This window comes from Mobula birostris, chromosome X (genome assembly GCF_030028105.1).
Source record: "Mobula birostris isolate sMobBir1 chromosome X, sMobBir1.hap1, whole genome shotgun sequence".
NCBI lineage: Eukaryota > Metazoa > Chordata > Chondrichthyes > Myliobatiformes > Myliobatidae > Mobula > Mobula birostris.
The window spans coordinates 50,520,034-50,543,896 of NC_092402.1; the positions used below are offsets into that span (position 1 = coordinate 50,520,034).

General features: G+C 42.3%; 1 protein-coding gene across 2 annotated transcripts in view; it reads right to left on the reverse strand.

The window, feature by feature from the left end:
- timeless (timeless circadian clock) overlaps positions 1 to 23,863 on the reverse strand; it is an 86,508-nt gene that overhangs the window by 15,250 nt on the left and 47,395 nt on the right. For both annotated transcript variants that reach the window (XM_072248769.1, XM_072248768.1), the window contains exons 18-23: positions 20,596 to 20,797; positions 8,290 to 8,435; positions 7,712 to 7,800; positions 5,040 to 5,163; positions 4,500 to 4,582; positions 4,048 to 4,190 (exon numbers count right to left, since the gene is read on the reverse strand). In XM_072248769.1, coding sequence (XP_072104870.1) covers positions 4,048 to 4,190; positions 4,500 to 4,582; positions 5,040 to 5,163; positions 7,712 to 7,800; positions 8,290 to 8,435; positions 20,596 to 20,797 — 787 coding nt within the window. The remainder of the gene's footprint in view (positions 1 to 4,047; positions 4,191 to 4,499; positions 4,583 to 5,039; positions 5,164 to 7,711; positions 7,801 to 8,289; positions 8,436 to 20,595; positions 20,798 to 23,863) is intronic.

The following is a 23,863-nucleotide window of genomic DNA, read 5'->3' on the forward strand; positions in this document are numbered from 1 at the left end:
TCCAAGCAACTCCATGAAAAGCAGAAGTCAGGAGATGGATACAAGAAAATTACCAAGTCACTGAATATCCCCTGGCGTACAGTTAAGTCAATCGTCAATAAATGGAAGGAATATGGCAGAGCTGTAAATATGCCTAGAGCAGGCCATCCTCAGAAAGTGAGTGACAATGCAAGAAGGGGATGAGTGAGGGAGGCCACCAAGAGACCTATGACAACTCTGGAGGAGTTACAAGCTTCAGAGGCTGAGATGGGAGAGAGTGCGCATAAAACAACTATTGCCTGGTGCTTCACCAGTTGTAGCTTTATTGGACAGTGGCAAAGAGAAAGCCACTGTTGAAAAAACTCAAATGAAATCTCAGCTAGAGTTTGCCAGAAGGCATATGGGAGACTCTGAAGTCAGCTGGAAGATTCTATGGTCAGATGAGAGCAAAATTAAGCTTTTTGGTCAGACTAAATGCTATGTTTGGCATAAGCCAAACACCACACAAAGACACAGCATCCCTACCGTGAAGCACGGTACTGGCTGCATCATGCTGTGGGGATGCTTCACTGCAGCAGGGCCTGGAAGGCTTGTGAAGGTAGAGGGTAAAATGAATACGGCAAAATACAGGGAATTCTTGGAGACAAACCTGATGCAGTCTGCAAGAGAACCGTGACTTGGGAGAAGATTTGTTTTCCAGCAAGACAATGACCTCAACCATAAAGCCAAAGCTACACAGGAATGGCTTAAAACAAAGTTAATGTTCTGGAGTGGCCAGGTCAGAGTCCAGACCTCCAATCCAGTTGAAAGTTTGTGGCTGGACTTGAAAAGAGCTGTTCACTCACGATCCCCATGCAACATGACAGAGCTTCAACAGTTTTGTAAAGAAGAATGGGGAAAAGTTGCAGTGTCCAGATGTGCAAAGCTGATAGAGACCTATCCACACAGACTCAAGGCTGTAATTGCTCCCAAAGGTGCATCTACTGTAGAGTACTGACTTGAAGGGGGTGAATACTTATGCAATCAATTATTTTGTGTTTTATATTCATAATTAATTTAGATCATTTTGCAGAGATCTGTTTTCACTTTGACGTGAAAGAGTATTTTTCTGTTGATCAGTGTTAAAAAGCCAAATTACATCTACTGTGATTCAATGTTGTAAAACAATAAAACAGGAAAACTTCCCGGGGGGGGGGGGTGAATACTTTTTAAAGGCACTGTATATGGAATGACTTGGCCTCCATAGCTGTCTGTAGGAATCAATTGAACAGATTCACCACCCTCTGGCTAAAGAAATTCCTCATTTCTTTGTTCTAATGGGATGTCCTTCTGTTCTAAGGATGTGCCCTTTGGCCTTAGACTCTCGAATTATAGGAGACATCCTCTCCGCATCCACTCTATCTAGGCCTTTCAATATACGATAGGTTTCAATGAGAATCCACCCTCCACTCTCCCCCGCCCCATTCTTCTGAACTCCAGCGAGTACAGGCCCAGAGCTAAACGATCCTCATATGTTAACCTTTCCATTCCTGGAATCATTCTCATGAACCTCCTCTGGACCCTCTCCAATGCCAGCACATCCTTTCTTAGATAAGGGGCCCAGAACTGCTTTCAATACTCCAGGTGCGGTCTGACCAATGCCTTATAAAGCCTCAATATTACATTGTTGCTTTTGTGTTCTAGCCCTCTCGAAATGAATGCTAACATTGCATTCGCCTTCTTTACCACTAACTCAACCTGCAAGTTAATCTTTACAAAATCCTGCACAAGGAATCCCAAGTTCCTTTGCACCTCTGATTTTTACATTTTCTCCTCATTTAGAAAATAGTCTATGCTTTTATTCCTAAATTGAAAATGCATGATCATATACTTCATTTCTTTGCCCATTCTCTTAATCTGTCTAAATCCTTCTACAGACTCCCTGCTTCCTCAGGACCACCTGCCCCTCCACCTATCTTTGTATCATCTGCAAACTTGAACACAAAGCCATCTATTCCGTCATCCAAATCATTGACATATAACGTGAAAAGAAACAGTCCCAACACCGAGATCTGCAGAACACCACTAATCACTGGCAGCCAACCAGAAAAGGCCCTCTTTATTCCCACACTTTGCCTCCTGCTAGCCAGTCAATCTTCAAAACATGCTAGTATCTTTCCAGCAATACCATGGGGTCTCATATTGTTTAGCAGCCTTGTGTGCAGCACCTTGTGAAAGGACTTCTGAAAATCCAAGTGAACAATATCCACTGATTCTCTTTTGTCTATTCTGCCTATTATTTCTTCAAAGTATTCCAACAGATTTGTCAGGCAAAATTTCCTTTAAGGAAACCATTGCTGACTTCGGCCTATCTTATCAAGTGCCTCCAAGTACTCTGAAATCATATCCTTAATAATAGACTCTAACATCTTCCCAACCACTGAAATCAAAGTAAATAATGGCCTATAAATTCCTGTCTTTTGCCTCCCTCCCCTCTTTAAGAGTGGAGTTACATTTGTGATTTTCCAGACCTTCAGAACCATTCCAGAATCTAGTGATTCTTGAAAGGTCATTATTAATGCTTCCACAATCTCTTCAGCTACCTCTGTTAGAATCCTGGGATGTAGTACATCTGGTCCAGGTGACTATCTTTGACTTACCTTGTCACCCATGGTTGCTTCATCCTCCCTTTAGAATATTTCTTCATCTTTGGTATGTATCTATCCTGTGCCTTCCAAATTGCTCCCAGAAACTCCAGCCATTGCTGTTCTGCTGTCATCCCTGCTAGTGTCCCCTTCCAATCAACTTTGGTCAGCTCCTCTCTCATGCCTCTGTAATTCTCTTTTCTCCACTGTAGTACTGATACCTCTGATTTTAGCTTCTCCCTCTAAGACTGCAGGTTGAATTATATCATATGATGATCACCATGTTCTAAAGGTTCTTTTATCTTAAATTCCTTAATCTAATCTATTACACGACACCCATTCCTGTTACACCTATTACAGAACTGCCTTTTCCTTAGTTGGCTCAACCACAAGTTGCTCTAATCTCGGCCCGAAACGTCGACTGTACCTCTTCCTAGAGATGCTGCCTAGCCTGCTACGTTCAACAGCAACTTTGATGTGTGTTGCTAAATAAGCCACCTCATAGGTATTCTACAAGATCCTTCTCTTGGGATCCAACAACAATCTGGTTTTTCCAATTTACCAGCATATTGAAATTCCCAATGACTATCATAACATTGCCCCTTTTATATGCCTTTTTCTATCTCCTGTTGAAATTTTTACCCCACATTCTGTATGTGGAGGGCTTTATATAACTCCCATCTATTCCGTCATCCAAATCATTGACATATAATGTGAAAAGAAACAGTCCCAACACTGACTGTTTCTTAACAAGGATTATTACATCTTTTGATCCTACGTCACCTCTTTCTTAGGATTTAATTTCATTTTTTACCAATATACCAATATTTACCAACTTCTCTGCCTACCTGCCTATCCTTTCGATACAAGGTATATCCTTGGATGTTAAGCTCCTAACTTTTTTCAGCCATGATTCAGAGATGCACACGTCTTTGTATATAAGCTCATCTAATGTATTTACATTTATTGTGTTTTTTTTTGTGTTCTTTATGCTTATTCTGTTGTTGATGCTGCATTGCATCCAGAGTAACATTTGTTCTCCTTTATACTTGTGTACTGAAGAATGACAATAAACAATCTTGATTCTTGAGAACATCCAAGTGCTTCTTACCAAAAACCAGTGTGTCAGGAATGTGTCATCATAATCAACTCATTTCAATCAGTTCTCATGCATACACTTTCACAGTGATAATCAGGTTTAAAGTTTTGTCCTCAATAGTGGCTTAGTATGAGCCAAAATGTTGTGAATTTAAGCATCAATTCATTGGCTGTTCAAATATTTTGGAAGGTGCAGTGTAAGTGCAAAATAGAAGTATTTTGAACAAACTCAGGCCAGTAAAGGAAGCTGGAGCATCCTTACAGTGACCAGATGATGCAGCAGCAACAGGAACTGGAACTCAGGCAAATGGGATTACTGTATAACGCCACAGAAACGTGCAAGTACCTGGCCTCCGGTTATTTTGAGTTTCCTCCTCTTCTTGTAGAGTTCCTTTCTATCAGAAACGAGGCCCATACTGATCAATTTATCAATAATTCTGGCTCTGGATCGTTTATGGGTTATGTTTTTCATGATATTACCAAGGACATCTTTGGATCAAAAACAAAAGACGATCTTTATCAATTGCTCTGCTCCCATTTCAAGTTACAATGCACAAATTACTGAGTGGATAGATACTAAAGGAATTATTTTAAAGAATAACTAAATCCTTAAGGGTTGCCAGTTTGAAGACTTGTTCCTTTTTGTACTTGGTTAACAAATTTCAGCCTCAGAGCCTTCTTAATTAGCTTTCGGAGAAAGAGTAGCGAAGAAGGGGTGCAGTTTCTCATAAGAGTCAATATTTTTCAAGAAACTACTAGCAAATATATTCCAGCTATATCAAAGCTAAAACAACGTACCATCTGATCCTCTGAACTCCACAAATAATGTCTCGAGCTCCATTTCCTGCTCCTCTCTCCAAAGCACAATCTTAGTCCCCTTCCTTAAAACAACAAAAACAAAGTTAAAATGAATCTCATTTAAGACACAGTAATTACATCTCCCACAAATTATTAAAGTACCTCAACTCCTTCCTTCCCTTTTTGAGGGCTGCAGCATCCCTGACCACAAGTAACAGTGCACTCCTGACCCTCTAGTAATCCTACTCGAAGATTAGCCTTTAAAATTTGACCAAGAATATCATACCATATCTTGTCCTCAAATTTCCCTGCCATTTGAGAAACCATCTTGCCTTGTCTGACCATATTATAATAGGACAAGGAAACAAAGTGAAGAATCATGGTCCAAACCTATATTTTACTACTCTGCATGAACTGTTATTGCCCAATGAACAATTGCACCTCACAGAAACTGAGACCAGGATGCAAAACTCAGCCCTTTGAGCTAAATGACACCAAGGTTCCAGCTTATGGTCAGCATGCCAGGTTTGTTGTACTCACTTGACACGTTTGAGATCTTTGATGCTGTCCACCAGGTTCAACTGGACAAGTTTAGCAGCAATTTGCTTTCTGGTTCTCATTTCATTTTTAATGTGTTCCATGATGTTGTCAATTACATCTTTATCTGGAAAAGGAAAGAATATCCCAAGTAGGTATTCATAATTGTCAGCATTCCTCTGAAGCTAAGGGAAATCTGTATGTAAATCCCACATACAAAACCTACTTGAGGGGGAAAAGTTACTGAGAAATGGGGAAAGAGCAAGGGGTTAGAAATAGTTGGATATATCATCCAAAGAATTAACACAGCCATAAGTGGATCCAAATATCCTCCTTTGGACTGTAAGAATTAATGACTGAAATTTAAACCGAAGCATCAAATTACTTCTGGGCAGGGTAGGATGCAGGGGAGTCAACTGTGCACATAGAACATAGAACACTGCAGCACAGTACAAATCCTTTGGCTAATGATATGGTATCATCCTTTTAACCTGCTCTAAGAAATCTCACCCTTCCCTCCCAAATTGCTTCTGAAACTGAGCAACAGCTTACTAGCAGTTCGAAAAGCAAGAAGTTTGACTAAAAACATTATTAATAACACCTTTCCTGCAGTAAATTGTGGTAAACAATCATCGCAAACAATGAAGGGGGGGAACAAAGGCAAAGCAAATTCAAGGGATGAGCCGTGCTTGTCATGTTGCAAAATTGACACAGATGGAGCTGGAGTGAGTGATTCGGAGAGAATTTGAGGCAGGGGAGTTTTGATGCCCATCCAACTAACCCGGGTGTGAAGTTGAATCACTCTAAGTACCGAGCAGATTTGGAAAAGTCAAGAACAGCTTCGGGCTGGGCGACGAAGCCCAGAGTGAACTGTTGGACGGCGTGGTCTAGCCCTGAAGCGTTTTGCTGCAGTGGGGCCTGGGTCTTAATGTGAGGCATGATCCACCATTTGGACAATTTGAATGCCAACCCAGAAAGACTGGAAAGGCAGGGTGCTGGGACCAGAAGCAAGAGTCAGGCTGATTTCATTTGCTCTCCCGCGACATTCACTCCTCTCTCCACTATGCTGAGGCTGTGAGACTGCCCCGACTGCTGTGCTGCGTGTCTGCGAGCTTCACAGTGATTTGCCCCGTTAATATGAGGAACTGAAACCGAGATTTGGGCCCACTCTGGGGATAAGAATTGAAGGACTCAATTTGGTTCGGGATGCTGTTGCTTGCTCCTATTGTTTGCATGATTTATTTTTTTTTCTCTTTGCGCATTGGTTGTTGATCTTTTTTTTAAATTGGGTTCTTTCAGGTTTCTTGTTTTGTGGCTGCCTGTAAGCAGACAAATCTCAAGGTTGTATCATTTATACATTCTTGGATAATAAATGTACTTTGAATCTTGAATCTTTGAACTTTTTGAATTATATTCTATCATTCATGTGCCTATATAAGAGTTTCTTAGGTGTCCCTAATACATCTGCCTCTACCACCACCTCTGGCAAGGTGTTCCACGCACCCACCACTCTCTGTGTAAAAAAATATACCTCTTACACTTTCCTTCTATCACCTTAAAATTATGTCTCCTGGTATTAGCCATTTCCGCCCTGGGAAAAGTCTCTAGCTATCCAAGCAATCAATGACTCTTTTCATTTTCTACACCTCTACCAATTCACTTCTCATTATCTTTCACTCTAAAGACCCCTAGCTCATTCCATTTATCCTCATAAGGCATGCTCTCTAATCCAAGCAGCATCCTGCTAAATCTCAACTTCATGCCCTCTAAGCTTCTACATCCTTCCAATAATGAGGTTACCAGAAGTGATCACAATATTCCAAGTGTGGTTTAACTTGGGTTTTATGGAGACGCAACATTACTTCACGGCTCTTGAACACTATCCCCAACTAATAAAGGCCAACACACCATGTGGCTTCTTAACCACCCTAACAACTCGTGTGACAACTTTGAGGGATCTGTGGATGTGGACACCAAGATCCCCCTCCCTTCACACTGCTAAGAATCTTTTCATTAACCCTGTATTCTGCCTTCATGTTCAACCTACTAAAGTGAATCACTTCGCACTTTTCCGGATTAAACTCCATCTGCCACTTCTCGGCCCAGCTTGCAACCTGTCAATGTCCCGTTACAACCTGCAATAAACATCCTACACGATCCACATCTCCACTAACCTTCGTTCGTGAACCTTAGGTACAACGTTTTAAGTTCCTGCTCTTCTTCTGAACCCACCTTTCCACTTCCCCATCCAAGTCATTTATAAAAATCACAAAGAGCAGAGGTCTGGTCTCAAAACAGATTCCTGTGGTCACCCACCTCCAGGCAGAATATACTCCATCTACAACCACCCTCTGTCTTCTATGGGCAAGTCAATTATGAATCAACACAGACAAGTTTCCCTGGATCCCATGCCTCCTGACTTTCTGAATGGGGAACTTCATCAAATGCCTTAATAAAAATCCATATACACCCCATCCACTGCTCTACCTTCATCAATGTGCTTTGTCACACCCTCAAAGAATTCAATCAGGCTCCTCACAGGGCTACACTGACTAACCCTAATCAGACCATGTTTCTCCAAATACTCATAAATTTGTCTGTAAGAATCTTCACCAATCATTTGTCCACCACTTAATTAGGGTATATCCGTAAATAACCTCAAATGTAACACATACCTCCATCTTCCTCTTTGAACCTTAGATACAACGTTTCAAGTTCCTGCTCTTCTTCTGATGTCCACATTGGAGTCTTTTTATTTGTCCCACTGAAAAAATCATAAACATTCACCACTATATCTGTTTAGGTACCTGTTGTCGACTATTGTGTTGCACCATCATCTTCTCTATTAACAGAAGCAAGGCACCATTAGGGTGGTCAGCATGCACAAAAAAACTTTGCGTTAAGTCCACTTTGGCAACTAAACATTCCTTGAATAATAGATTTAGGGAATTGAGTGCTGTGGGGAACTGGTACAGGAGAGGAGATAAAGCCTGGGAGTAATCAACAACAATCATGCTGAATGGTGGGACAGGCTTGAGGGGCCAAGTGGCCTATTCAAGGAGCACTTCAGGTCCACGGACTACAGTAGGGTCCAAGCATCCACTTAAAAATAAGGATTGTCATTACTATCAAAGCAGCAGCAACACTCATCTTTGCGCCTCAACCTTCAGCTTAATTGAATGTTTTAACTAGCTGGGACCTTGCAGTTTTAGCATAGCACAACCTCCCAAGCTCTCTTGGTGAAAGCACTTGCCTTTCCTCATCTCTCCTGTAACCCTCAGTCATTTCTCGAATGGTTGCAATATTTTTCCAGAAAAGCAACTCCACGAAGGCCTTGCTGTTGCTAGCAGCTAAAGTAAAGAATCGGTTCAAGACGTATCTGGAGAACCTCACCAGTTCCTGTTATGAAAACAAAACACTGAGGTTACCAAGAAGGTTGAAAGAACATAGAACATGTTGAAGGAAAGATGGTGGACGTTAGATTAGATTAGATTCAACTTAATTGTCATTGTGCCGAGTACAGATACAAAGCCAATGAAATGCAATTAGCATCTGACCAGAAGTGCAAAAGAATAGTACTATTTACAAAATAACTGCAAATAAAAAGTAAGTGCTACAGCACACAAATATAAAAGTACTGAGACAGTCCAATATGGGTGCAATACTGCTTAGTGCTGTGATGTGAGGTTCAGCAGGGTCACAGCCTCAGGGAAGAAACTCTTCCTGTGCCTGCTGGTGCAGGAGTGGAGGCTCCTGTAGCGCCTACCGGATGGGAGGACAGTAAAAAGTCCATGGTTAGGGTGAGATGCATCCCTGATAATGCTTTTCGCACTGTCCAGGCAGCGTTTATGGTAGATGTTCTCAATGGTGCTGATAATCCGCTGGGCAGTTTTCACCACACGCTGGAGTGCTTTGCGGTTACCTACATGGACCTTAGCAAAGTCTTTGACAAAGTCCCACATGTGAAGCTGGTCCAGAAGGTTTGGTCGCTTGGCATTCAGGATAAGGTAGCCATCTGGATTCAACATTGGCTTAGCAAGAGAAGTCAGAGAATGGTAGTAGGTGGTTGCCTCTCTGACTGGAGGCCTGTGACTAGTGGTGTGCCGCAGGGATCAGTGCTGGGTCCATTGTTGTTTGTCATCTGTATCAATGATCTGGATGATAATGTGGATAACTGGATCAGCAAATTTGCAGATGACACCAAGATTACGGGCATAGTGGACAGTGAGGAAGACTATCAAAGCTTGCAGTGGGATCCGGAGCAGCTGGAAAAAGGGCTGAAAAATTGGCAGATAGAATTTAATGCAGACAAGTGTGAGGTGCTGCACTTTGGGAGGACAAACCAGGATAGGATTTACAGAGTGAATGACAGGGCCCTGAGGTGTGTGGTAGAACAAAAGGACCTGGGAATACAGATCCAAAATTCTTTGAAATTAGAATCACAGGTAAATTGGGTTAAACAGTTTTGGTACAGTGGCCTTCATAAATCAGGGAATGAGGGGAGATCTTATAGATGTATGCAAAATTGAGGGGTAGAGCTAGAGTGAATGCGTGCAGGCTGTTCCCCCTCAGATTATATAAGGCTAGAACTAGAGGTCATAAGTTTAGGGTGAAAGGTAAAATATTTAAGGGGAATCTGAGGGGGAACTGCTTCACTCGTAGGATAGTGCAAGTGTGTACAAGCTGCCAGTGGAAGCATTAGATGTGGGTTCAATTGCAACATTTAAGAGAAATTTGGAATAGAATTGGGAGCTAGGGCTTTACTCTTCAGAGAGGAGACATAATAGAGGTGTACAAGATAATAAGAGGAATAGATAGAGTGGATAGCCAGCGCCTCTTCCCCAGGGCACCACTGCTTAATACAAGAGGACATGGCTTTAAGGTAAGGGGTGGGAAGTTCAAGGGGGATATTAGAGGAAAGTTTTTCACTCAGAGAGTGGTTGGCGCGTGGAATGCGCTGCCTGAGTCAGTGGTGGAGGCAGATACACTCATGAAGTTTAAGAGACTACTGACAGGTATATGGAGGAATTTAAAGTGGGGGGTTATATGGGAGGCAGGGTTTGAGGGTCGGCACAACTTTGTGGGCCGAAGGGCCTGTAATGTGCTGTACTATTCTATGTTCTACGTTCTATACATGGATGGAAGGGAGTGGAGGGCTTATTACTCTGCTGTATTGCTCTATGACCAAACACAGTTCATTTTGCTGTAATTTATGAAAGAACTGACAGGCTCCAGGACTGTAACTCTGGTGTTTTAGATGAGAGGCACAGGAGGCCATCTTAATCATTAGCAGGTAAAGGTGATTGCCTGGAAATTGATAGTTTATGGTGGGATATACAGTGCCTTGAAAAAGTATTCAGCCCCCAATGCTTTATTCACATAAATGAGTATTACAACCAGGGACTTTGATCAATTTAATTGAGATTTTTTATTTGTGAATCACATGCTCATTTTTCCCCACAATAGAGGGAAAAAAAGGGAAAAATTGTAAAATATGGAAAACTAAGAATTCAATAACTGAAATGTCAGCAGTTCAAAAGTATTCATCCCCCTTTGCTCGATACTTGGTTGAACCACCTCTTGCAACTATTACAGCTGGAAGTCTTTTTGGATAAGTCTCTATTAGCTTTGCACAACATGATGGAGCAAGATTTGCCCATTCCTCCTTATAAGATTGCTCAAGCTGTGCCAGGTTAGTTGGGGAGCGGCAGCGGACAGCAAACTTGAGGTCTTGCCAGAGAAGGTCGATCAGGTTAAGGTCAGGACTCTGACTGGGCCACTGAAAGGACATCAGTTTTCTTCATTTGAAGCCACACCATGGTTGCTCTGGCAGTGTGCTTTGGGCCATTGTCCTACTGAAAGATGAACATCCTCCCCATTTTAAACTTCCTGGCAGAGGCTAGCAGGTTTTCATCCAGGATCTATCTGTATTTAGTGGCATTCATCTTCCCATCAATACTGAACAGATTTCCAGTCCCTGCTGCTGAAAGGCATCTCCATGACATGATGCTATCTCCACCATACTTTACAGAAGGGATGGTGTTACCTGGCTGATATGCAGTATTAGATTTATACCACACGTACTGCTAAGAATAGCATATCCTTGCCTGTAAAGACTTTACAAAGCATCACTTAGAAGATACTGTAAAGATGTGGAAGAATGTCTTGTTGTCAGATGAGATTAAAGTGAAACGTTTTGGTCTCAACACTAAGCAGTATGTATGGCATAAATACTAAGTTCAACCAAGTATCGAGCAAAGGGGGATGAATACTTTTGAACTGCTGACATTTCAGTTTTTGAATTTTTAGTTTTTCATGCTTTACTATTTTCAGTTTTTTGTGGCTATTGTGAAAAAAGGAGCATGTGATTCACAAATGAAAATTATCAGATAAACTGATTAAAGTTGTAATACTCTTTTATGTGAACAAAGGGCTGGAGGCTGAATATTTTTTCAAGGCACTGTACCAACATGAGAACTTACAAACGAGAAATGGCTATTTAGAGGTGGTGCTGGACCATTAGCCACTGCTAGAATTATACCCAACAAAATCTGAGAAGGGGGTAAGAAATTCGAGGGCAACTAAACTACCTGGGACAGAGCACATGAGACTGATTTAAGAGAGAAACATAATTAAGTTAGCTTGGGATGATTAATGCCAACCGTTCTATGTCAATAAGTAAATCCGCACAGAGGGCACTCAGAACCAAGGCTGAAATGTTTGGAAAACAATTTCAAATATGCTGTGAAAGACTGTCAACTTGACAACTAATACAAAGTTTGTCCATCAAAGCACAGATTCTCATACAAACTTACAAACTAACTTTTCGCATAGAAATAGTTATGCAGTAAAGGATGAGTCCCCCGGCCCATCAAATTCCCATCAGTACTGGGCATTTCCGCACCTTTTATGCCTTAGCAATTTGAGTGCTCACCAAGATATTGCTTAAATGCTGTGAATGTCTGGCTCCACCACCCCCTCATACAGTGTGTTCAAAATTCCAAACTCCCCTATGGGTGGGAAAAAAAATCCTCCACTCTAACACTTTACCTTAAACCTATGCCCTCTGATTATAGACACATTACTATGGTGAAGAGTTTCCTACTATCTACCCTCTTAATGTCCCTCATAATTTTATAAGTTTCTGTCAGGTTTCCCTCAGCCTCCAATGCCCCCACCCGGTCTCTCCTCTTAACTGCGGCACTCAATCCCAGGCATCATCCCTGCACCCCCTCCATTGCAATCACATCCCTCCTATAGTGTGGTGACCAGAACTGTACATAATACTCCAGCTATGCTCTACCCAGTGTTTCATAAATTTGTACCATAATCTGCCTGCTCTAGTATTCTATGCACCAGCTAATGAAGACAAGTCTCTTGTATGCCTTCTTCACCATCTCATCTGCCTGTGCTGCTGCTTTCAGGGACCCTCGAACATGTACTCCAAGGTCATGTTTCTCAATACTTCCTTGTGTCCTATCATTGTGTTTATCCTAGCCTATTAGGCCTCCCAAAATGAAAAACCATGCATTTTCAGGAATAAGCTCACCTGCCATTTCTCTGCCCATCTTGCCAATACCATTCAGTAGCTGAAAGACAATCTCTTCTCTATCAACAATACAACTGACCTCCAAGTCCCCTGCAAACTTACAAATCATATTTCCTACGCCCACATCCGGATTGCTACATTGTGTTCAGTTCTGGTTGCCTCTTTATAGGAAAGATGTGGAAGCTTTGGAGAGGTGCAGAGGGGGTTTCAGAATGCTGTCTGGATTAGAGAGCATGTCTCAGGAAGAAAGGTCGCGCGAGCTAGGGTATTCTCTTTGAAGTGAAGGTGGATGAGAGGTGTACAAGATGATAAGAAGCATAGATAGAGTGGACAGCCAGTGCCTTTTTCCCAGGGCGGCAATGGCTAATACAAGAAGGCATAATTTTAAGGTGATTGGAGGAAAGTATAGGGGAGATGTTAGAGGTAGGTTATTTTTAAACAGAGAGTGACAAGTATGTGGAACGCACTACCAGGGGTGGAGGCGGAGGCAGATACATTAGGGACATCTAAGCAACTCTTAGAAAGGCACGTGAATGAAATAACAATTGAGGGCTATATGGAAAGGAAGAGTTAGATTGATCTTGTAGTAGGTTAAAAGGTCACTGGGCGGGGGGGTTTTCAAGATGGCGGCACAGTGAAAGGTCTGCTTTGCTGAGCTCAGCACTGCAACACTGATAATTTTGCATATAAACCTATCCGTTTCAACTTTTTTTTTTAATGCCCAAGTGTCGGATTTAATAACATGAACATTGACGAGTATTTTTTGAGCTGTTCCAACAACATGCCATCGAAAAGTACTAAAAAGACAACCATGACGGACTGCACAGAGCGCTTGCCCGGGGCTGGGGAGCTAGCCGTTGCTAGCTCTGCTAACACGCTGGACCCTGCTTTTCATCAAGTAATTCAGGAAGTTACAGAGAACATACCCAAAATGATGGACGAGAAGCTGGGTCCACTCTCTCTAATACTCCAGAACCACACATTGGAGCTTAAAAATCTTGATACAAGAACGACCGAGGGCTGAAGGCCGAGTCTCCGCAGTAGAGACTGTAGTTCAGGGGTCCCCAAACTTTTCTGCACCGCGGACCGGATTAATATTGACAATATTCTTGCGGACTGGCCGACGGGGGAGGGGGATGGTTTTAATCACGACCGGAATATAGGTGATAAGTCAACTATAAGTCGCTTATCAGTGGCTAACACACTGAATTTCGTTTCCAAAAGCATTTATCTAATGAATTTAATATTAAACACACAGCCGATATTTTCCTCGCATGAATATAGTGATAAGTCAATTATAAGCCATAAGGGGGTTCCTTATGCAGTCTATTCCACAATTTAGTTTTTGTTGCATTCATTGCAGAAAACCCCGCTTCGCAGAGATATGATGTTGGAAATGGAAGCAACGTCTTCAGTGCTTTCGTGGCTATCTCAGGATATTCAGCCTTGACTTTGATCCAGAATGCTGGCAGAAATGTTCTGTCAAACATACTTTTCAGGCCACCATCATTTGCAAGCTCGAGGAGTTGATCTTCTTCCTGCACTGACATGGATGATTCACCAGAGATATTCACAAATGGGTCACAGACCCATTCCTTTTCATGTCTTTGGTCATTTGTGGTTGGGCAGTAACGCTCGAATTCTGTCGACAGTGAAGATAGGTGATTGCGCACCAGCTGTGAGAAGGATGGTGCAGCCTCAGTCTCTCCCAAAATCCCAGCTAATGTTGGAAACATGTCAAATATGCCCCTGTCCACTCGCCATCCCCACAGTTCCAGTTTGGCTGTGAAAGCAGACACTTTGTCTGCCAACTTGAAGACAGTTGTCATTCTCCCCTGAAGTGACAAATTGAGTTCATTGAGCAGGTTGGAGATGTCACACAGATAAGCGAGTTTTGCTATCCACTCCTCATCACTGAAATGTGCTGCCAGTGGTGACTTTTTTCCTGAAAGTAATCTCTGTAGCTGTTCTCTTAACTCAAAAACCCTGGCCAGGGCTCTCCCCCTTGATAGCCACCTGACTTCAGTGTGTAAGAGAAGGCGTTTGTGCTCTGTATCCACTTCCTCGCAAAGCTGCTCAAACTGACGTGAGTTCAGGGCTTTTGCTTTGACGTGATTGATAACTTCAACAACGTCACTCAATACGCTGTTAAGATCAGGTGACATTTTTCGGCTAGCCTGCATTTCTCTGTGTGTGACACTGTGTGTAGACTGGCATTCAGGAGCAATCTCTTTGACTCGGGTAGTGAAACCAGACTCGTTAAGCCGTTCCAACAGCTGTTCTTTGATGTCCTCCGCTACGTCATCGATCCTCCTTGAAACTGTGGTAGCTGAAAGAGAAACCTGTGCCATCTTGTTAGCTGCAGCTTCTTCCAACAGTTCACGGCACATGTCCTTGGCAGCAGGCAAAATCAATTCTTCACCAACAGTGAAAGGCTTCTTAGCCTTAGCAATACGGCTAGCCACTAAGTACAACGCTCTCAGAGCAGCAGCATTTGTGGAGGTAGTGGCTGTCAGCACTTGCTTCTGTCCCACTTGCTCACATTTTTTCCACTCAAAAAACTCAAATGGGTTCGTCTTTAGTGCTGGGTGCTTGGAATCAAGGTGCCAAAGCAGTTTTGAGGGCTTCATTGCCTCATTAGACAGCTTGTCTCCACATATCACACACAGGGGGCTTGGAGCGTGCGAGTCACCGGTCGCAATAAAGCCATATTTTATGTACCACTCGTCATATTTTCTGTTGAGGGAAGCTTTCTTTTTTTTTTTTGCAGTCTCAGCCCCAGTTGTCTCTGCGTTATAATCATCGTTAGGCCTTTTATGTCCCCTACCACCTCTTCCAAAGAAACTCTCAAGCGATGTTTGTTTTTTACTCGTCGAGTAGTTGTAGGTTAATGACCGACTGATGACCCCGCGTGGGTAATGTCCTCACGTGCGTTCAAGTTCAACAGTGGGCGTAACAGGGAATGAGGAAAGGTGCAGTTGACTCATATCGTTTCCTTGCGGCCCGGTAGCACATGCTTTGGGACCACTGCTGTAGCTGATCAAGCCCAAAGCTGTATCTGGGCGCTGGAAAAGCAAGTTCAAAGCCTGTCTGACCATATCGGTGATCTTGAGAATAGAGGCAGGAGGAAGAACATATGGATCATTGGTCTACCTGAAGGTACAGAAGGCAGCCAGCCAGTGAAGGTTTTTGAGGGCTGGCTGCCTAATTTCCTTGATTTGGAAACCAAGGCTGGATGCATTAAAATGGAAAGAGCTCATCGTACGCTGGCTCCAAAGCCGGGTCCAGACCAACGCCCTCGACCCGTACTTGTCTGGTTCCATAATTTCGGTGATATGCAAAGAGTGATGGAGGCTTCGAGCCACCGCGGGATAGATGCCCAGGCTTTAATATATGAGGGATCCAGGCAGCTGTTGTTCGGAAGTGCAAAGGATTTGACCAGATGAAGAAGCACAATATATATATGTATATTGTGTAGCCCTGGTCATGGACAATAACATGCTTGATGGTCGCTTTATTTCACCTTTTTATTAATCGAAGGCAAGATATTTTATAGGATGGGTAATGTGTTTGTTTTGATTGATACAGTTTCATTATTTGTGTAAATTAGCGGTGCTGCTCCAGCCTGAAGAAGTTTAAACATGACAGTAACATATCAGTGGATTGATAAATTATGCGCTGTCTTCATTTTTGACTATGTTAAATGCCATATTGGCAGTGGGGCAGAATATGGGGTGCTAGAAGGTTCAGATATCCCCTGTGGAGTGTGGGGTAAGTCCTCTTGTTCAGCGCTGCTGGCGCTTTGTTTTTCTTTTGTGTGTTTTATTTTGTTCACTTATTGCTGCTCAGCTGATCTTAAGTCGGGTTTCTTCTCATCTGGAGCCAAATGATTGCTATAAAGGGATATGACCAGTAATATATTAAAGTTGTGCACTAGGAACATTAAGGGGAGTCATTCACCAATCAAGAGAAAGAAAATCCTACTAAACCTGAAAAAGAAAAGGGTGGATATAGCATTATTGCAGGAGACACATTTAAATGATAAAGAACATTTAAAACTGCAACAGAGTGGATTTGATCAAGTCTGTTTTTCATCCTTTAATACCAGGAGTAGGGGGGTAGCCATTTTAATTAGGAAGAACTTACATTTTAAGTTATTAGACTGCATTAAGGATAAATATGGGAGATTTGTGATTGTTAAGGCTTCAATATATGGAGAGGAATATGGTATTCTTAATGTTTACTGCCTTCCAGCTCATCCTCTCAAATTCCTAATAGATGCTTTTTCCAAACTTACAAGCTTTTCAATACAAAACATTATTGTAGGTGGGGATTTTAATTGTCTCATGGACCCATTGATGGACAGAATGCCTAGTGGTCCCCCATTGCTCTCCTCACAATCCAAACAAATCATGGGCTTATGTGGACAGCTAGGTTTTGTGGATTTCTGGAGGTTGCTATATCCTTCAGACAAAGACTTCACATTTTTTTCTAATCCACATAAGTGTTACACCAGAATTGATCTTTTTCTAACCCCCAAAACGCTCCTAGACTTAGTTGTATCCTGCACAATTGGAAATATCACTACTTCTGACCATGCAGCAGTATATTTAAATATTAAGCCCAAAGATCTAGATATTGGAGGCTGATCCCTTTTGTTCTAAAAGATAATAAATTTATAGACTACTTTATTTCCCAATTCAAAACTTTCCTATCTATTAATTCCAAATCAGCTAGTAGTCCATCGATGCTCTGGGAAACCGCTAAGGCCTATGCAAGGGGATTAATTATCTCCTACTCTGCTAGTAAGAAGTGACAAGCTGCGGAACAGCAGTGCCTAGTGGAAGCAAGGCTTGCGGCAGCTGAAAAGGATTACATCAATAAGCCTTCTGTAGCCAAGTCACAGAATGTCACAGCCCTAGGCTATAAACTAAACTCTTTATTTACAGAAGCAGCCAAAAGAAAATTGACATTTGCTAAACAATGATTGTTTGAACATGGTGAAAAACTAGGTAGGTATTTAGCTAGAAAGAAAAATGCCTCTCAGACTATTGCTTCAATTAGGGATGGGACAGGAGCCCTCACTAGTAATTCTGAAATGATGGATGTCGTGTTTAAGAATTTTTATTCTAAATTGTATCAATCTGAGCAATGTAATGATGGACAATCTAAGATGGAGTCCTTTTTCAGGAATTTAGATCTCCTAGGCATTTCTTCTGAACAAGAGTCCCTCCTCAATGCTCCGTTTTCTATTCATGAGATACAGGAAGCTGTGAGACAGCTTCAAAGTGGGAAGGCCCCTGGTCCTGATGGACTCACTAGTGAATTCTATAAAGAGTTCACAGGGTTATTATCAGAGCTTATGCTAAACATGTTCAATCGTGCATTTAATTGTGGTCTCCTCCCATCATCATTGAGAGAAGCGCATATCTCCCTAATTCTTAAAAAAGGAAAGAGCCCTGAAGACTGTGCCTCCTACAGACCTATTTCATTGTTAAACGTTGACTTTAAAATCTTACCTAAAACCTTAGCATTGCGATTAGAAACTGTGTTACCTTTTGTCATAAAAGAGGATCAAACGGGTTTTGTAAAAGGCCGTAGATCATCTAACAATATCAGAAGATTACTTAATGTGATTCAGGCAGTGGATGGCTTGGTGGTTTCCTTAGATGCAGAAAAGGCCTTTGATCGTGTCGAATAAATGTACTTTTTTTTCACTTTAGAACTATTTGGTTTGGGCAATAATTTTATTAAGTGGGTGAAGGTTCTTTACAATGACCCTCTGGCTGCGATTCTTACTAACGGTATTAGGTCAGATAATTTTAGTATTCTCAGGGGCAGCCGGCCCTTTATCACCACCACTTTTCACATTAGCGATCGAGCCTTTGGCTGAGGCTATTCGGCGAGACTCCAAAATATCTGCTCCAGACATAGAACTAAAGTCACATAAAATTACATTGTATGCGGATGATGTTCTAATTTTCTTATGAAACCCTGCTGTGTCAGTGCACCACCTTATACAATGCATTAATTCATTTAGCGCCTTTTCAGGTTATAAAATCAACTTTACTAAATCAGAGGCTATGCCTCTGGGGAATCTGCAGCAGGTACCTGACACTCAGTGTGTTTTACCCTTTAAATGGTCACAGACAAGTTTTGTTTACTTAGGCATATTCATCACACCTACAGTTAATCAATTGTTCAAAGCTAACTTTACACAGTTATTTGACAAGATCAAGCAGGATCTTGAGTGATGGAGCACTTTTCCCATGTCTAGGCTTGGCCGAATACCCTCGCTCAAAATGAACATTCTTCCTCGTCTGCTCTACCCAATACGAATGATTTCAGTCATTTTCACCCAAAAAACACTTTAAAAAAATAAATGGCTGGTTTGGTTCTTTCATTTGGAACAAAAAAGGACCCTGTATTAAAATGTCTAAGTTACAGCTTCCCAGTAGTCTAAGGGGTCTGGATTTTCCAGACATCAAAAAATATCAATTAAGTTCCTTTTTATCTTATGTGGTTGACTGGGTTTGCAGGGACCCCTCCTCAATTTGGCCGGACATTGAAGCCTCACAAACAAAATGCTCTCTTATTAATTTGCTTTTCCTCAATAAGAAGAAACTAGTTTAGGAATATTGTCGCAATCCAATAACAAATAATACAGTCAGGGCTTGGAGGGCGGTGCGACATATTGAGGGCAACGCAGCAAAAATATCACCCTTCACTCCAATAACCAGCAGTCCAGATTTTCAGCCTGGCATAATGGATTCTGGATTTAAACTTTGGATTTCTAAGGGTATTTTCCATCTAAGAGTTTTGTTTGATGAAGGAACGATGATGTCTTTTAGTCAAAGAGTACAGAAGTTCAACATACCCAGCAAGGATCTTTTTCGTTTCTTTCAGATAAGAGATTATAAACAGAAAAAAACATCATTGTTAACTGATTTCTATAGCTCTGACATAGAAAAGAGGGTGTTTTGTTCTAAGGGTGAAGACTCCATCAGTACTTTTTATAGCATCCTGAGGGAATGTTCTTGTGGAGAGGCTGAGCAGCTGGGAAGGATCTGGGAGGGAGAGCTGGGAGTAGAAATTACAGCTGAAACATGGAAAAACATTTGTGATAATGCAAAGAAAATTTCAGTTTGTAATAGAACTAAAGCATTGCAACTCAAAATTCTGCATAGAGCCCATCTGACTCCAGCTCGTCTCTCGAAATTTAAGACGGGGATTTCTCCAATGCGTTCTAAATGTAAAGTAAATACTGGAACTCTCACCTATTGTTTTAGGACTTGTCACAAACTTCAGGCATACTGGAGTGATATTTTGGGTGAAATGGAAAAGATTCTGAAGGTGGAGCTTGAACTGGACCCAGTGTCTTTTCTCTTAGTCTTACCCAGCAGTCGTATTATTAATGCACATCAGAAAAAACTTCCTAACATCCTGACTTTTTGTGCGAGGAAGAACATTTTACTTTGTTGGATATCCGATAAGGCCCCTGGACTTTCTGGTTGGTGTAAATTAATCATGGAATATACTCCTTCAGACTTTTTAACATGTATGGTACACTCAAAAACAAATAGTTTTCATAAAACATGGCAACCTTTTCTACAATATGTAGATGTAAACCCATCTGCTATATTAATAAGGGCTTTTGTATAGGTTGTGGTGGTGATGTCTATAGTTTGATGGAAGTGTTTTGATAGCTGATATCTGTGAGGGGAAGAAATGTAAATGTACCTGGAAATTGATAGTTTTGTAATGCTGAGCAAAATAAATAAATAAAAAGGTCACTGGGCAAAGGGTCAGTACTGTGCTGTACTGTTCTATGTTCTTTGTTAATCTAAGGGTCCCAGCCATAATCCCTGTGGTACACCACTGGTTACAGACTACCAGGATCTGGGTCAGGAGAGTGGAAATATGAGGATAATGCTACTAAATACTAGATCATGACCCACTACAAGAATCACAAAGCCATAGTTATTACACACTGACCACAATTCAACCTACTTGGTATGCACTAGCTGCTGGGTCTTCCAGAATGTGGCTGAATAGGCGGAATACTGAAAGTTGATAAAGAAGGGCATCCATTTTCAAATCATATGCTATCCGATAGAGCATCTTTACAATGCAGTGATTAATATGAGCACTGTTCTGCCGGTAGTCCTTCAGCAGGAGAACATAGGGCTTCACGACACCAACAGTAGCAAACCTGTATAAAACAGAAGAAAGTTTTTTTGAGGGGAAAAATAGCAAACGAACTGCACACAGCTTCAGTATTCTTCTTGCCAATGAGTTAGCCTTACATGAATGAGGAAAGCAAAATAAATACTTAGGGAAGCATGGTAGCATAGCGGCCAGCATAACGCTACTACAGCGCCAGTGACTCATCTTCAATTCCAACACTGTCTGTAAGGAGTTTGTACGTTCTCCTCTCGACCGCGTGGGTTTTCTCTGGGTGCCCCAGTTTCCTCTCACTTTCCAAAGATGTATGGGTTAGTAGGTTAATTGGTCACATGAGTGTATTGGATGGCGTGGGCTCATTAGTCCAGAAGGGCCTGTTACCGTGCTGTATCTCTAAAAGGTAAATAGTTGGCAGATCAGGCAGTATCTTTGGTGAGAAAAACAAGGATTATCAATTTTGTTTGATAATTTATCATTAGAATCGGGACATTATTCTGAAACTTCAAGTCTATTTCTCTCTCCACAGATACCACCTGACCTGAGTGCTTCTAGCATATAGAACATAGAACAGTACAGCACAGTACAGGCCCTTCGGCCCACAATGTTGTGCCAACCCTCAAACCTTGCCTCCCATATAAGCCCCCACCTTAAATTCCTCCATATACCTGTCTAGTAGTCTCTTAAACTTCACTAGTGTATCTGCCTCCACCACTGACTCAGGCAGTGCATTCCACACACCAACCACTCTCTGAGTAAAAAACCTTCCTCTAATATCCCCCTTGAACTTCCCACCCCTTACCTTAAAGCCATGTCCTCTTGTATTGAGCAGTGGTGCCCTGGGGAAGAGGCGCTGGCTATCCACTCTATCTATTCCTCTGATTATCTTGTACACCTCTATCATGTCTCCTCTCACCCTCCTTCTCTCCAAAGAGTAAAGCCCTAGCTCCCTTAATCTCTGATCATAATGCATACTTTCTAAACCAGGCAGCATTCTGGTAAATCTCCTCTGTACCCTTTCCAATGCTTCCACATCCTTCCTATAGTGAGGTGACCAGAACTGGACACAGTACTCCAAGTGTGGCCTAACCAGAGTTTTATAGAGCTGCATGATTACATCGCAACTCTTAAACTCTATCCCTTGACTTATGAAAGCTAACACCCCATAAGCTTTCTTAACTACCCTATCCACCTGTGAGGCATCTTTCAGGGATCTGTGGACATGTACCCTGAGATCCCTCTACTGCTCCACACTACAAAGTATCCTGCCATTTACATTGTACTCTGCCTTGGAGTTTGTCCTTCCAAAGTGTACCACCTCACACTTCTTCGGGTTGAACTCCATCCGCCACTTCACAGCCCACTTCTGCATCCTATCAATATCTCTCTGCAATCTTTGACAATCCTCTACACTATCTACAACACCACCAACCTTTGTGTCGTCTGCAAGCTTGCCAACCCACCCTTCTACCCCCACATCCAGGTCGTTAATAAAAATCACGAAAAGTAGAGGTCCCAGAACAGATCCTTGTGGGACACCACTAGTCACAATCCTCCAATCTGAATGTACTCCCTCCACCACCACCCTCTGCCTTCTGCAGGCAAGCCAATTCTGAATCCACCTGGCCAAACTTCCCTGGATCCCATGCCTTCTAACTTTCTGAATAAGCCTACCATGTGGAACCTTGTCAAATGCCTTACTAAAATCCATATAGATCACATCCACTGCACTACCCTCATCTATATGCCTGGTCACCTCCTCAAAGAACTCTATCAGGCTTGTTAGACACGATCTGCCCTTCACAAAGCCATGCTGACTGTCCCTGATCAGACCATGATTCTCTAAATGCCTATAGATCCTATCTCGAAGAACCTTTTCCAACAGCTTTCCCACCACAGACGTAAGGCTCACTGGTCTATAATTACCCGGACTATCCCTACTACCTTTTTTGAACAAGAGGACAACATTCGCCTCCCTCCAATCCTCCGGTACCATTCTCGTGGACAACGAGGACATAGAGTTCCTAGCCAGAGGCTCAGCAATCTCTTCTCTCGCCTCGTGGAACAGCCTGGGGAATATTCCATCAGGCCCCGGGGACTTATCTGTCCTAGTGTATTTTAACAACTCCAACACCTCCTCTCCCTTAATATCAACATGCTCCAGAACATCAACCTCACTCATATTGTCCTCACCATCATCAAGTTCCCTCTCATTGGTGAATACCGAAGAGAAGTATTCATTGAGGACCTCGCTCACTTCCACAGCCTCCAGGCACATCTTCCCACCTTTATCTCTAATCGGTCCTACCTTCACTCCTGTCATCTTTTTCTTCACATAATTGAAGAATGCCTTGGGGTTTTCCTTTACCCTACTCGCCAAGGCCTTCTCATGCCCCCTTCTTGCTCTCCTCAGCCCCTTCTTAAGCTCCTTTCTTGCTTCCCTATATTCCTCAATAGACCCATCTCCTTGCTTCCTAAACCTCATGTATGCTGCCTTCTTCCACCTGACTAGATTTTCCACCTCACTTGTCACCCATGGTTCCTTCCCCCTACCATTCTTTATCTTCCTCACCGGGACAAATTTATCCCTAACATCCTGCAAGAGATCTCTAAACATCAACCACATGTCCATAGTACATTTCCCTGGAAAAACATCATCCCAATTCACACCTGCAAGTTCTAGCCTTATAGCCTCATAATTTGCCTTTCCCCAATTAAAAATTTTCCTGTCCCCTTTGATTCTATCCTTTTCCATGATAATGCTACAGGCCAGGGAGCAGTGGTCACTGTCCCCCAGATGCTCACCCACTGAGAGATCTGTGACCTGACCCGGTTCATTACCTAGTACTAGATCTAGTATGGCATTCCCCCTGGTCGGCCTGTCCACATACTGTGACAGGAATCCGTCCTGGACACACTTAAGAAACTCTGCCCCATCTAAACCCTTGGAACTAATCAGGTGCCAATCAATATTAGGGAAGTTAAAGTGACCCATGATAACAACCCTGTTATTTTTGCACCTTTCCAAAATCTGCCTCCCAATCTGCTCCTCTGTATCTCTGCTGCTACCAGGGGGCCTATAGAATACCCCCAATAG